Raw genomic sequence first — 14,181 nt, 5'->3', positions numbered from 1 at the left:
AAGCGACGTGACGTGACGTTCACCTAATTTGCAGTATGTCGGTCGGTAGTGGATGTGAATGTACCTGAAACCATGCAGTACAAAGCAGCTTCTAACACGTAAAAGGCGGTCGTACCGCTCCCGTAGCCACCAGGAGAAGACAAACATAAAACGGGTCGGGTGTGGGGGGGGATCTCAGGGCTGGGACTCGTCCAAGTCATGCTGCACTGAAAAGGATCGCAGAGGAAAATCTTTTTCTTATTTTGTTAGAGACGTACTACTGAGTCTTTGGTCGTTAGCCCTGCTGATGTAAATATAGAAAGATACTTTATTTTGTTTTATAAGAGCTTGTGTAATTTAAAGGTGTACATTTCACTGTTTTGTGGGTTTATTTCTTGGAAAACAAATAAATTGGTTGTGTTAATTACAGTTTGTTTTCTTTTACACGTCCATCTATTTTCTATACGCTTATCCACATTAGGGTCGCAAGTATGCTGGAGCCTAGCCTGGCTGGACTGGCCGCCAGCCAATCACAGGGCACATATAGACAAACAACCATTCACACTCACATTCATACCTATGGACAATTTGGAGTCCCTAATTAACCTAGCATGTTTTTGGAATGTGGGAGGAAACCGGAGTACCCGGTTTATACATAAGGGGTCAGGAAGTCAAGTTGAACTGTACGTCAACATCAAAAAGACATAATGTACCTGCTCCAAAAAGTATTCTGAAGGCCAGTATCTTTATTTTTTGTCAGGCACATCATACATTTTTTACAGTCTGATGACTCTTGCTTATCATATCTTTGCGAAAAGAACATAAGTATCTTTGGGATCGGACCACGAGACGTGCTGGCGATATAGCGATGCCCTCGACAAGCGAGTCATCGGACTGCACTGTTTCTTTTACCCCCAAAAAACCCCATGTGGCGAATGAATACGCCTCGGTTAGCGTATGTCCCGGTTAGCGTGTTTATTGAGCGAACATGTAAAATAAAGGCCAAATTTTTGCCTCGGTTTGCGTACATTCGCGTCTTGTCGTGTTATTAAAACATACACAAGTCTAACTGTGTTGTCAATGTATACTTCATCACAAAACGTCTTGTCAGCTTCCTGACAAAATAACACACAACATACGTCGCCTGTATATGACGTCATCAGTAGTTGACTCTCAAAAAATCACGTTTTCGTACTTTTACATACGTAAAACAAGTCTAAATTCACATTTAAGGTCACTTTTCACCGCTACACTCTTGACGGGAGTGTTCTTACAGACACAATGAGGCAGGGAAACATCACAGGGACACCATCTTAGTTTTATGCCACGAGTTATTGCTTGAAGTCAATAGTGTTTCTTACCGTCGTAACGCCGTCATCAAACTGACAAAATGACCAGAAAGCGGGTGTCCATCAATAGAACGCTTAAGAGACAGGAAACGATAATACGCCCCCCTTTATAGGATGCCCTCTAGCGGTGATTGGCTGACAGTCACGGTCAAGCGAGACACTTAATAGGCTGGATGACCAAGTCCATCCTGCTTCAAAAATGCTGGGAAGATGGTGTCCGTGTTGTGTCTCGGTGCCACATCGTGTCTTTGAAGCGTCTTTAACGATGGTAAACGAATACCTCTTACCTTAAATGTTGATTTATCCCCCTTCGTTTATGATCAATATGTATTTATATGCACTCCGAATTGTTTTCTACGCGTAAAACTATTTTTAAAAAACGTGTTTTTGCAACTTTTAGTGAATTTGTGACGTCATAGACAGGCGACGTAGCTGACTTGGTTGTGGTTGCGATTTTGTTCGTAAGATAACTTAGTAAGTTAATTAGAAATACATACATAAATATAGAATATTACTATAATTGACTTATGAATAAATATTTATGATGTTGGCCGGGAAAAATGACCTTAAATGACCAGCAGCTGCCATTGATTCCATCTTGTTAGTGGATTCTTGCATGCTGTTGATGATGTCAGTATCTGTGCAGGATCATCACATCAGGTTTTCTTTGAAAAATGCCACCTTTGTCCCTTGTCAATCTGAGGTGAGGCAGCAAACAAGTGTGTGTGTAACTTTTGGTGAAGGGTAAAAACACTCAAATGCACTTTTATTTAAAATTTTTTGCATATTTTAATAAGCAACAGACCAAGTTCATTGTTAAATACATCTTGCAAGTCATATGGTAAAGAATCACTGTACAGACACATTTTCACAGTATTTCGTACATTATCTTACATCCACCTTTAAGCGCTTCATGAGTCTATTTTTTAATAATTTTCACATCCCTCATCTTTAGCAATCTGTGCCAATTTACCAAAAAAAACACACCAAGAAAACTACCTTTACCTGTACAGTGATTCTGAAAAGCCATCACATCCTAACATTGACTCTCCTGCAATGCACACAAAGTAACCCTTTTAAGTGTGATTCCACCACACGGACAAAGACAATTTACCAAATCATCGTAAAACCCCCCAAAAAGACTGCGACTAATGCGAGTATAGTTAATAGAATCTGTCACCTGAACCCCCAATAAAGCAAAACCGTCCTTTTGTAGTAACAAATAAATGAATACCAGTGCAAAAAAAAAAAACCAAACAAATATTGAGTGATGTAAAAGAAGAAAACGCTACTTCAATTATGACTATATAGGTGCTCATTCTCCATCATCATGCATCATCATGTCAGCGGTCCAGTGTTTTGTTTAATAATTGAACGTAAGTGCTTTGCAGAGGAAACGTACTTAGTGCGAGCGGGAAGTACGCTAAATGAAGGAGAGCGTGGTGATTGTGACGTTGAAACATCGGTATGTGCTCGGGTGTTTCAACGCTACTTCGTTTTTTTCCTCGCACTTCATGTGAAAAAGAACAAGTCAGGTCCGTTTTTTTAGTGCAAAGGCTCGGTCGCAGTTTGCGTTTTAAGAGTTGGCGTCGACGGCGAGCTCTGGGTCTTTGTCAGCAAATCTACTAAGCAGATTAACCGTCTTATTAATCCCGTGAGGGCATTTTCAATATGACTTTCCCTGTAATTATATAAAGTGTACTCGCATACCAACGTCAACTTTGGTCACAAGACTTTTCCGCTTTTTTTTTAAATAAAATGTCTGACGCAACGTGAGGCACACAAAAATAGTTTAGTTTAGTCTAGTTTGTCATTTGTGTGCTTCATACTCTTATTATTATATTTCTATAATTTTTGTATTTGCGGCGGACCAAGTCATGCTCGGTTCAGCCCGTTTGGTCTGGTCTGGTGTTGGGTTTCAAGCGTGAACGCAGCGTTCGATACCAACGGGATCATCAACGACTAATTTTCACCTTTTCAGGTTTGGAATGAAAAGAAAAATAAGCAGACGTAAACAAACAAATGATGCTGATAGAGCTTTCTTCATCTTCTTGCCGACTGCATTCAAATGGGAGCTGATTTGTATTGATTATTTCCTGATAAAAAAAGGTGTGTGGCTGTGATGAAGCCGGAACGTATCAGGGGGGTGTGGGGGGGTCTGAGAATGGAAAGTGTCCTTTCAGAGAAGGCTGAGGTGGTGATTTTCCATGAGGTCTGGAAACTTCAGATGGAAAGTTCAACAAAGCGGCTCGAAGCCACCATAAAAGTCAAGAAGGTGGGGTGGGTGTGGGTGTGGGGGCGGGGGTGGAGAGAGAAAAGGTCAGATGAGTCCCATCTACCATAGTGCATCCCAAAAACATAACCTGAGATGTTGAACAATCCATTTAGTCCTGAAATAAATACGCAAACACACACACTACTGTCCTCCGCGGAAGCTTTTGTGGCGAGTCTTTCTAAAAAGTAACGCTGACCAACTGAGAAGTAGCAGCTAAGACTGCGGAAAGCACCAGAGTGGAAGTCGTAGGACGACACGATTAAAGGAGGAACGTCGTCACCGCACACACTCGGTGGCGTTATTATTATTATTATTATTATTTTCCACTACTTCCCAACGGCTGCCGAGGCACTGATTCAAAGAGACGCTACAGAACACGAAGATGCTTCATGTCCACGACACCCTGCAGCTTTCTGTCGGTGCTTGTTAGAATTAGCATCAAAGCAACTAAGCGAGCGTTCTCCTGTGGCTTTCGCTACCGATCGATTTATGACGCTTTCTAGCCACGTGATCTCTCCCAAGCTCCAGACTCAGTTGCCTGGAAGCGAGACAATCCGGTGTTTTAGGACAAACACACACAAGCAAGAAGTCACACGGACGCCCGCGCTCACCTCAGGGAGTTCCAACAGTTGACCAGCTAGACTTGAGACAAATGTTGAGCTACACTCAGGAGGAATGAAGGAGATTTTAAGGCTTGTTGAAGAGAAAAGTGCCGTGTAGAACAAGTGGCGGTCCGAATATGCGCCGCGGCCCCAAGAGGAGGGCGCGCGTATCCGTGTCCGTCCGGTCACTCTGGAATCTGTAAGGCCATGACTTCAGGCTTGATCTTGAAGTACTGGTTGAAGCGCAACACGGCGTACCTGTGGGACGCCGATACAACAACAAGGTCTCACGTCAACACGTCAGAGATGTTGAGCATAAATGGATAATTTTGTCTATTGATTTTGGTTATAAAAGGTGAGGGTTAAGATACCGTATGCAACCGGCGAGGAGCCGTCATGTGAGCGTCACATTGAGGTCGGTACGAACCCCCACAAACTGGGGGGACGCACTGTGAGGTATTCAAAATATTTTTACTACTGTGATTGTAGTTTGCAGTGGATAACAGAATATTTTTGTAGTTAGGACAAAGAAAGCCTTGTAAATATATTCATTCATTCATTCATTCATTCATTTTCTACCGCTTTTCCTCACGAGGGTCACGGGGGTGCTGGAGCCTATCCCAGCTGTCTTCAGGCGTGAGGCGGGGTACACCCTGGACTGGTCGCCAGCCAATCACAGGGCACATATAGACAAACAACCATTCACACTCACATTCATACCTATGGACAATTTGGAGTGGCCAATTAACCTAGCATGTTTTTGGAATGTGGGAGGAAACCGGAGTACCCGGAGAAAACCCACGCATGCACGGGGAGAACATGCAAACTCCACACAGAGATGGCCGAGGGTGGAATTGAACCCTGGTCTCCTAGCTGTGAGGTCTGTGTGCTAACAACTCGCCCACCATTCCGCCCGCTTGTAAATACAATTTTTTAAAAATTTTAGAGCCCTCTCAACATGAGCTAACAACCCTATAGTCACCTTTGCACTCCTTTTACCCAATATAGTAGCCATAATAAGAGTAAATAAGCCATTTAAGACATAAGTACTACTGTTTCTTTCGTTCTGTGTCGGTTGCTATTAAAAGTGGCGGACAGGAAGTGGTTCAAAGTGGAGTTTCATCTCGCTGTGAGTTTGAAAAAAAAAAAGTATTTCCCCCACGTAGTTGCTTCTGTTTTGGTTCTGTAAATACCAGCGTGGATAGGATTGGTTTTTCTGTGGAGCACACGCAGACGTCCACTTACCCGAGGAAGTCAAAGTCAATGGAGGAGTATTTGGCCTGAATGAGGGCCCAGAATCCCCAGAAGAAGTGAGAAGCCTTCAAAAAGAGACAAATGAGGATCAGTTAGACGTGTGTGGATGCATGCATGATACCACGGAGGCCAGAATGGTCTTCCTCACCAAAGCAAACTTGTTGACCTGCACGTAGAGGGTCTCCAGCTCTTTGGCGCTGACCTCCTCGCCTTTCTTGGTGAAAAGTTTGTACGCTTGCAGGTAGAATTTCAGCCAGACCATCTGCATCTCCCGACTTGGATACAGGCCGTAGTCTGGCTCTGCCATTCCTGTTCACACACACACACAACACTTGAATCCAGTCTATACTTGCCTTATCTCAACTTTATGAAAACCAAACAAAACAAAATGGAATACATTATCCATAAGTTAATGAGCCATTTAAGTAATAAATAAAATTCCTGTTTGAGGGTCACAGTACAGTAGCAGTGATGAGTGTAGTGCCTGTCTCACCGAACAATTACTGACACCTAGTGGCCAATGTAGAATACAGTGCTACATTCACAATTACAATGCTTTCTTTGCCAATTTGTATTTGTATAATAGTTAATTTAGTTTGATGATTCAAAATACTTAATTTAGGCCAAAAAACAATCATAGTAAGCCATATTCATACCATAAAACGGCAATCATTTATTATTTGGGATAGTGATGTTCTAACTGCAATGTAGCAAGGCACCACCATTTGTATTTTACTTCATTTAAGCAAATGTAGGCTTCAATATGCATTTTATTCTTTACTAATAGCTAAAATACAACCCCAAGCGCATGATTTATGAATTAATATGTTTTTGGACAATTCCACACTTCCACACCTGCAAATTCATTGAAGTGGTTGCCGATGTCGAAGGCCTGGTAGTTGTAACTGGAGTATTCGTAGTCTATGAAGCGAACATGAGCTGAAAAAAAAACAAACAGGGAGACGATGAGTGGGTTTCGGACGCGACAACCTCAAATCATTCATTCATCCTGTATCTCATTGAGATTCTAAATCTCTTACAAGCGTGACCCGGCCAAGACATTAGCATAGCATTCCCGACATAGAATACAACAATCAACAGTACATTTGGGTGTTCGGGTGGGCTGTGGGTCATGGCTGGTTTAATCAGCTAATGAAGCTCATGTAAGATAATCGAGCGTGTAATCAGAGTCTACTCGCGAAGATGCCAGCCAAGTGTCATGTGATTAGCTTCATGTATTCATCTCCACAGGTGATGTTTAGCAATAGTTCCTGTTGGTCAGTTGTGTGTCACACATACCCTCTTTGCTGTTGTGAATGATGTTCTTGCAGAGCAGATCATTGTGGCAGAGCACCACAGGCGAACCCAGCGTGGAGAGATGCTCTTTCATCCACACTATCTCCTGCTCCAGGACCGCCTTGCTCGGCACTTCCTTCTGGATTCTGGATTGGGGACGCGGAGACCGAGAAATATGCACAACAGTCAATAAAATCCTGTTGTGAAGTGAATGTGAGTCAAGTCAGCAAAGAATAACTACCAAGGATCTGTTGAGTTGAGACTTGAGCTAATTGTAATGGGATTATGGGAGTTCATCGTACCGTCAGCCACACCTATTCATGACGGCATTCCCTATCAAGCAGGTTCTTTCTCCTCACCCGGGACTGAGACTAAAGCATGTCCTGATTAGGCACCTGATACACCTTTACCTTGCATGGGGTTAACATATTTTTCCTGCTTCAGGCAGCAGCGCAGCAAGCGTCTATCCAGGAAACAAGCTGTTCCCGTTACTAGGGAAAATAATAAAGTGACTTTATAGGCTGAGCTCGGCAAACATTTGCTGCCCTGCCGTCTTATTCCAGATTGTTACAATTACACAAGCACCAAGCTAGGCTTAAAGCAAGGGCCGTTACTATCAAGATTTCGGCCTCAACCCTGCCTATCTTTGGCACTTCCGATGTATTTTCCTGTCTATACCCCAAAATCAAAACAATCTAATACACAATGGCCACAAACACTTCAATATAACCATACAAATTTAGCACAAGCCTAAAAATGTGTAATTTCTGCGGAAAAAGGACCGTCTGGATTTGCTTGGTCGGGTGTCAGCAAATAGACTACTATGGGACGACGACACGCCATATTGACACAATGGCTGTCTCGACTCATCGGCACTTGAGAAGCAACATCTCACCTGATGTTGGAGGCTTGGTCTGTGAACTCTGTGGCCACAAGAGAGAAGTATTTTCTTATTATAATCCACAGGTTTGGTTTCGGGATGCATCCGTTGTGTGCATGGATTGCGTGGATGCGAGCCATCTCTTTGGCTATCAGTCTGTAGGGAGACGTGTGTGAAAATATTAATGCATGTAGTATGTGCATTACACGCATATTAATTTGGGGTTATTGATATTTCATATTTCAAACACCTTCTAGGAGAAGAATGACTATACAAAGTTATATGATTTTTTTTAATGTTGGATTTTCAGCTAATCCTTGGAGCTCAGTGAAGGTCTAAAGTCTTTGTTTGTGTAAGCCAACGCTTGAACCGCTGAAAATTCCCAACCTGAGCAAAGAAGGATCCCTGACGTCCTGCGTCCCAAGGGCATCCCCCTGCATGAATTCGTAGCAGATGCCATTTTGAAAGGTGCAGTACAAACTAGGAGCACAGCCATTAGCATGAAGCACCTGGTGGGGGAACCAACATTCAAAGTCAACATTCAAAAGATTTGTAAACCAGTTTGACACTGGAGGGAAAAGAAAAATGAAAACTTCTACCTGGAAGCTTTTAAGCTCATTGTCTCTGTCAACAATCAGCTCAGTCTTGTTCCCGTACACTCTGACCAGGACCACGTCCTCTGGGCTGTCCTCCGTGTAGCAGCCCACCAGCTTGTTGGTTGTCCCGTCAGTGAAGAACTGAAGGAAGACAAAGTAGAATGGAGCGAGACATTCTTGAGGGTTTGCGAAGATCAGGTCAGAAATTGCATCCATCTGCATTAAGAATATCAACTGAAGGGAAATGACAGCAAATTGAGTCAATGAAGGTTATTAAAATAGCCACTGTGCAAGTAAAGCACTTGTATAAAGATTATGAAATGAGTGCAAAATAAAATAGAAAAAAAGACTTGAGTCAAACTTGCAGCCTCTGCCTTGAAAGGCAGCACCCGTACCATTACACCAGCAGCAGGTACATTCTAGTGGCATCAAGCTGACTTGGTGCACTTTGCCTCACAGCATTTACCAAAAAATGCGTCCCCTTGCAGGAAACGGGACCCACACAAGGCCCTACGCACTGCACGTGTTCTGTATGACATTCTGAATTAAAAGCACCAAGGTAAGCAAAATGTGCAAACACCTAGGAGACAGAAGCATGCCAGTGGAAACCTGTAGGGCAACACATCTCACCACAGTCAACACAAGAGACGCACATGAGCTATATCTCTCATCACAGACGCTCCCTCACACATATCTGGCATTCCGCGCATGGCCGACCACAAAGGTGGCCGTGCAGTCATCCCTGTTATGACCATAGACACACTGGCAAAAACACAGTTGTCTACTACATGACTGATCCCCCCACACCCCCCACCCCGCCTGCCACACAATACACCGCTAAAACCGGTGACCGATACGTCCATAGACAGCAAAATGTTTGCACCCAGACAGACGTAAACATGGAGCCAAGGTTCATGTGGGGGCTAGGAGGGTGTAACGCCATACATCTCCACGGGTCCGTAAACGCATTTGTTTATTTATTAACAATAAAACAGAAAAAAACTATAACAAGGATGCAAAAACGCTGCCCTCGAGTTATATTTTTCCCAGCTAGGCCCAATATTTGTCACAATAGGATCCAGTGCGATGGGATCGGTGGTTGTTATTGAGAAAAGCTGAGCAAGTGCGACCTGGTAGAGAATGGAGGCGGCGGTAAACACTAAAACACCAGCTGCAAGTGCGGGGAATTGGTGATGTCCGCAGAGATCTGTCAGCAGGATGTGGTTGCTGCAGCTGTGGCTAAACCGTCACATAAGTACAACAGATAATATACATTACAGTACATGCTTTGGTCATGACAGACCCCCTTTTTAAGGTGGATGATATTTTAATAGACATCAGGGATTGCACAACGTACGAGCAAACTCGTGGGGCTTTCAGCATGGTGGGTGCAAGAGACGCAAGAATGTAGACTGGGGTGTGTGCACTTATATAACTAGTATTTTCACTTTCATCAAAAGAAATCATTAATTATTTGTACTTGGTACAAATGTTTTGAGTTGACGGGTGACATTTACTTTTTATGTTGTGCTAGAATTACTGAGGTTAACATTATTACTTTTTTTTTTAAGTTTGCACAGCCATGCAGGATATACTTTCATTCAGTAGCCTACTATTTTCTTCTGGATAACTTCATACAAATACAACAGGACATCTCTTAAACAGTCTGATCTAATTCATCTCATGTACACGACGGTATGGCATGTCATGGTCGCAGATATACAATTTCCCAGCTGCTCTATATGGCATTAATTCAGTGACTTTATTTTGATTTTGTTTGCAGTGTTGGTGCATGTGCTGCACAGCTGGAAACCAATGAACTGAGTTTTATATATGAAGCATAAAAAGAGAGTAGGATCGGGCACCGTTTGACTTTGAACAAGCCCGGTTTCAATTCCTTGCTACGATTCCGGTTCCTAACGATTCTCGATTCCGATACTTTTAAGAAGCAGGGTCAAGTTTAAACGAGGGCGCATACCAGAGTTCTATTTAGATGACACGTCTGAACATCATTGTGTTGCAAATGTTGCACCGAGCCGACCGCGCTTGTTTTTTTTATGAACTTTGTAGCCGCTTCTTCTGGACAGGTGCTCCCGCAGCTTCTTCTTTGTTTGTGTTTAAGGCTAGTTCTTCCAGTCGAACACAAAATGGCTGCAACAAGGAGAGAAAAAGAAGTAGGAGGCCCTCATGCACAACTGTGCAAGAAAACAAATCTCAGACGGCTCACAGGATGTCAGCTGGCAGCTGCCCTAAATCGCACTTGTCGAAAAGCAGCATCCAAGTATGAGGTCTTTTGCCTGTTGCAAGAGGACACACAAACAGTATGCAAAAATGCTCTTCAAAATATGAATAAACAAGTCAAACAACCTGTACTGTATGTCTGGATTTGTTATTCATATTGAAATAAATATTTAAATCAAGGATGTTTAAAGCATGCTGTCCTCAAATGTATGTATACTAAGCAGAGGTCTCATTTAGGACGATGGTCTGAAACCCAACTCCCCTTGTTTGGTTCGGTCCTTGTGGTCCCGGACTAATCACTTTTAACCGCAGCAACAATGAATGCACCCTCAAGTGACACTGACTTAAGTGTCATCACCCACTAAATGTAATTCCCATGAATCATTGTGGATTATTTATAATTTAGTCTGGTCAATTATGTAGTCTTTCAAGAATTGTCAATGACTAATGACTAACAGCGTATTGACAGCGATGCCTTCCAAAACCACTCGAGCTTTTACGCGTCCATTATTGTAATTTATGAGTGCATTTTCCCTCAGCCTCCTCCTCTCTACTCTGTGGCGCCTTGTGATGCTAAAGTCTGTCAACGGTAGCTTGGCCTAGCATACACCGCACAGCTAGCTTCCCAGTAGGCGTACCTTAGTCTTGACATGGTCCTTGTCCCACGCCGGTCTCAGCTCTTTAATGAGCTTCATTGCACCTTCCGTCACGTCGTGCTCGTCTACAAAAATGGGAATTCTTCGTATAACCGGTGAGCCGATAGGCACATGGATCTGCGTCTCCATCCCACCGTCGTTTACCAGTTAAGTCCCCGGGCCCTTCACAGATACAGTCTTAGTAGAAACTATCGCATTCAAATGTCGCCCGGCCTGCGCGTACGCTGGTTTATTGATATATTTGATAGTAAGAATTTTCGCACAGCAAGCGTGTCTTCTTCGGTGATAAGACGAGTTGCAAGGACTTGTTCACTGTGAAGACGGTACTGGAAACGTTTTATATTCGACGCCGGTTCCGAGAAGCTGTCAGGCAACTGTTACCGCTTCCTCCTACTTGGCTCCGCCCATCCGGGATCATCCGATTGTACCGCCATTTGCTACGACACGAGGAGACCACGCCCATTATTTCCGTGCATTCCCGAAGGTAGCCGAAGTCTGCCGAAGTTTTAAACGGGCCGCAACTTGTTTAATTTACGTCGAAGAAATACAATAAAAGACGGAAAAATAAAGAAAGAAGGCGACCCTCGGTGGACTCGTCTTTTTTTATACTTTTTTATTTTTATTATTTTGTTATTTATTTCTTATTATTTTACAAGAGATTTGTAACAAAACGAAATAAAATTTATTGCATTTATAAATACTAATTGTGGTAACGTATCAATAATATATATATATAAATATATATCAATACCGATCGACTAACGTTTAGGAGTTTTTCAACACCGGTGGAGTTTGGGGGTCAAAAAAAAACTAAGCTAAAAAGGGGTGCATTATATTGTACTTCCCACCCTTGACCAGATGAGGGCAGCATAGTGTTTTCATGTGTGGGATTTGCTGCATTCAGGCCACAGTTGCTGGAAAACAATAAAAATGGTGTGTATATGTGCATTCACTCATCAGCCTTAAGTCATTGTTATTTAGAGACATCACTTCAAATGAATATGGACAAAACCTCAAACATATCAAGTCTATCTATGCACACAAAATATACAACAAATGACTTTTTGTTACAGTTCAAAATAGCATTTATGGTACTTTACCCTGGAGGTACGCATGTCTGTAGGACCCATGGCCAGAATCGGGTTTCCTGTACACGTTTTAGTACTTGCTCAGCGCCGGAGGAGTCTGTGTGCCGGAGTTGTTGATTCTGCGATGGTGTCTGAAAGAGAGACAAGTTGTAACTCATGTTACTCAGCACGTTGTCAGGGAGTCAGCTGAAGCTTTTGGGGGGCCCAATGCCCCCCGGTGTTCCTGCTTTCACTGGTTTGCACAGCTTTATTTATACAAGTACCGTGCCAGACGCTGCTTTGTGCGTGCGGCTCAACTCGTGTTTAGATCAACTCTTCTGCAGGTATAGTACATAAGATATTACCAATCGGAAAAAAATATGCGTTTAAAGCAAGCATAATTAAATGACATCTTTAAGATAAACACGAGAAACATGCGATTAATCGCTGTTAACTGTGGAGATTAAAAACATGCCTATTTTTAATATAGCTACCATACTGTATGATTATTGTATCTCCTTGGTTTCATCCAATGTGTTTCAGAAGTGACTCCATGAGGACTTGGTAAGCGCTCAGCATTATAACACCGAATTTTTTTGTACCCCCCGTGGAGAATTCCTATTGCCCATGTGGCCCATAGCTAGAACCGCACTTGTGATGCACAGGATGTATGAGTGTGCCGTCACACCCTGGCTCTGTTGTATCAGTGTCAATGTAAGAGGTGAGCTCTTACATTGTAGCTCTACCTGTAGCCACTTGCCCCCCCCCTCCCCCCCCATCTGCTCTCCATAAACTCCATCCCGTCTCTTCACCGGCTCCGAGGAATGCATTCGACACGTCTTAAGAGGGGAAAGGTGTGCAAATTTATACTTGTATCTGTGCATGTGTCGGCAGCTGTGACAGCTCAAAGGTAGATTCCTGTACGTATATCTCAGGAATGTGGAAATGAGCTTTGTCGCACAGTGGAGGACATTTTGAAACTACACACACACACACACACACACACACGAGATCATAAATCAGATCCCTAGTGAAGGAGTTAACCCTGCTCCCAGTCTAACCCAATTCTTCATGTCAAGGCTAATGTTGACACACTCCTCATCTATCACCGATTGCATGATTAGAGTGACCTTAGCATGTGAGCATTTTCACACACACCTTGTGGACATCCACACACACGAGCAAAGAGGATGTTGTCGTGCGTCCAGGTTGACAGATGTCCACCGAGTGCCCCGCACAATACACAAAGTTTATGATCTCCAACAACAGCGAAAATAAGTCACTGAATGTCTTTCAGGGACCATCTGGACGAAAGGAGTCGTCTGCATTCATTGACGTATTGTTTAGTCATCTGCTGTATATCATCGGGGTTTGGGTTTTTTTTCATTCTCTCTTCTCCCTGAAAACAGTTTCCATCTCCCGCCAGTGTTCAGTGTCAGAAAGAGTTTACGCCAGAGATGATCTTATTGGAGGTTTTAGAAATAGACACAACTTAGCACGCAGTACCAAAGGACAGTCTGTGATCGCATTTCGACTTCCGAACAATAGACCTCAGTGCTGTGTCTCGAACCAGGACTCATGAGTACTCGTCTTCATTAACTCACCTACTTGGGCCTGCTACTGCTGGCTAAATTAAAAAACGGAAACCAGGATCTACAAAACGAGCGATTCACTCCCTCAGCCTTTGAGTTTCGACTCAAACCGGGATCTACAAAACGAGCGATTCACTCCCTCAGCCTTTGAGTTTCGACTCAAACCGGGATCTACAAAACGAGCAATTCACTCCCTCAGCCTTTGAGTTTAGACTCAAACCGACTCACAGGTTGATGAAGACTTGAGTTTCACTGACTCGTGGGTGCAACAAAGTTTGTGAGCAGGCGCTCTTTGACGAGTGACTGAAGTTAGTCAAGTATCCGAACTAAAGTCGGTAAAAGGAATTGAGTTTTCCATCATCACAAGTGTGCAATACTAGGTGCTTATCATCAA

General features: G+C 43.2%; 1 protein-coding gene and 1 long non-coding RNA gene across 3 annotated transcripts in view; both read right to left on the bottom strand.

Annotated features, from left to right (window-relative positions):
• LOC131101453 (uncharacterized) overlaps positions 1-1,554 on the bottom strand; it is a 42,062-nt gene extending 40,508 nt beyond the window's left edge. The window contains exon 1 of one of the 2 annotated variants that reach the window (XR_009119205.1): positions 1,341-1,554. This is a non-coding gene — a long non-coding RNA (uncharacterized LOC131101453). The remainder of the gene's footprint in view (positions 1-1,340) is intronic. The other variant, XR_009119208.1, reaches the window with a different exon arrangement.
• Positions 1,555-4,210: 2,656 nt separating this feature from the next.
• Positions 4,211-11,541, bottom strand: etnk2 (ethanolamine kinase 2). Its single transcript, XM_058089810.1, has 9 exons — positions 11,111-11,541; positions 8,235-8,372; positions 8,023-8,144; positions 7,651-7,791; positions 6,759-6,901; positions 6,315-6,398; positions 5,608-5,768; positions 5,451-5,524; positions 4,211-4,463 (listed from the first exon to the last, which is right to left on the bottom strand). The coding sequence occupies exons 1-9, from the start codon at positions 11,255-11,257 to the stop codon at positions 4,391-4,393; spliced, it is 1,083 nt and encodes a 360-aa protein (XP_057945793.1). The 5' UTR covers positions 11,258-11,541; the 3' UTR covers positions 4,211-4,390.
• Positions 11,542-14,181: the final 2,640 nt, after the last annotated feature.

The sequence above is a fragment of the Doryrhamphus excisus genome, chromosome 1 (assembly GCF_030265055.1).
Source record: "Doryrhamphus excisus isolate RoL2022-K1 chromosome 1, RoL_Dexc_1.0, whole genome shotgun sequence".
Classification (NCBI taxonomy): domain Eukaryota; kingdom Metazoa; phylum Chordata; class Actinopteri; order Syngnathiformes; family Syngnathidae; genus Doryrhamphus; species Doryrhamphus excisus.
The sequence above is the reverse complement of the archived record's forward strand: the minus strand, read 5'-3'. Positions and strand labels throughout refer to the sequence as shown.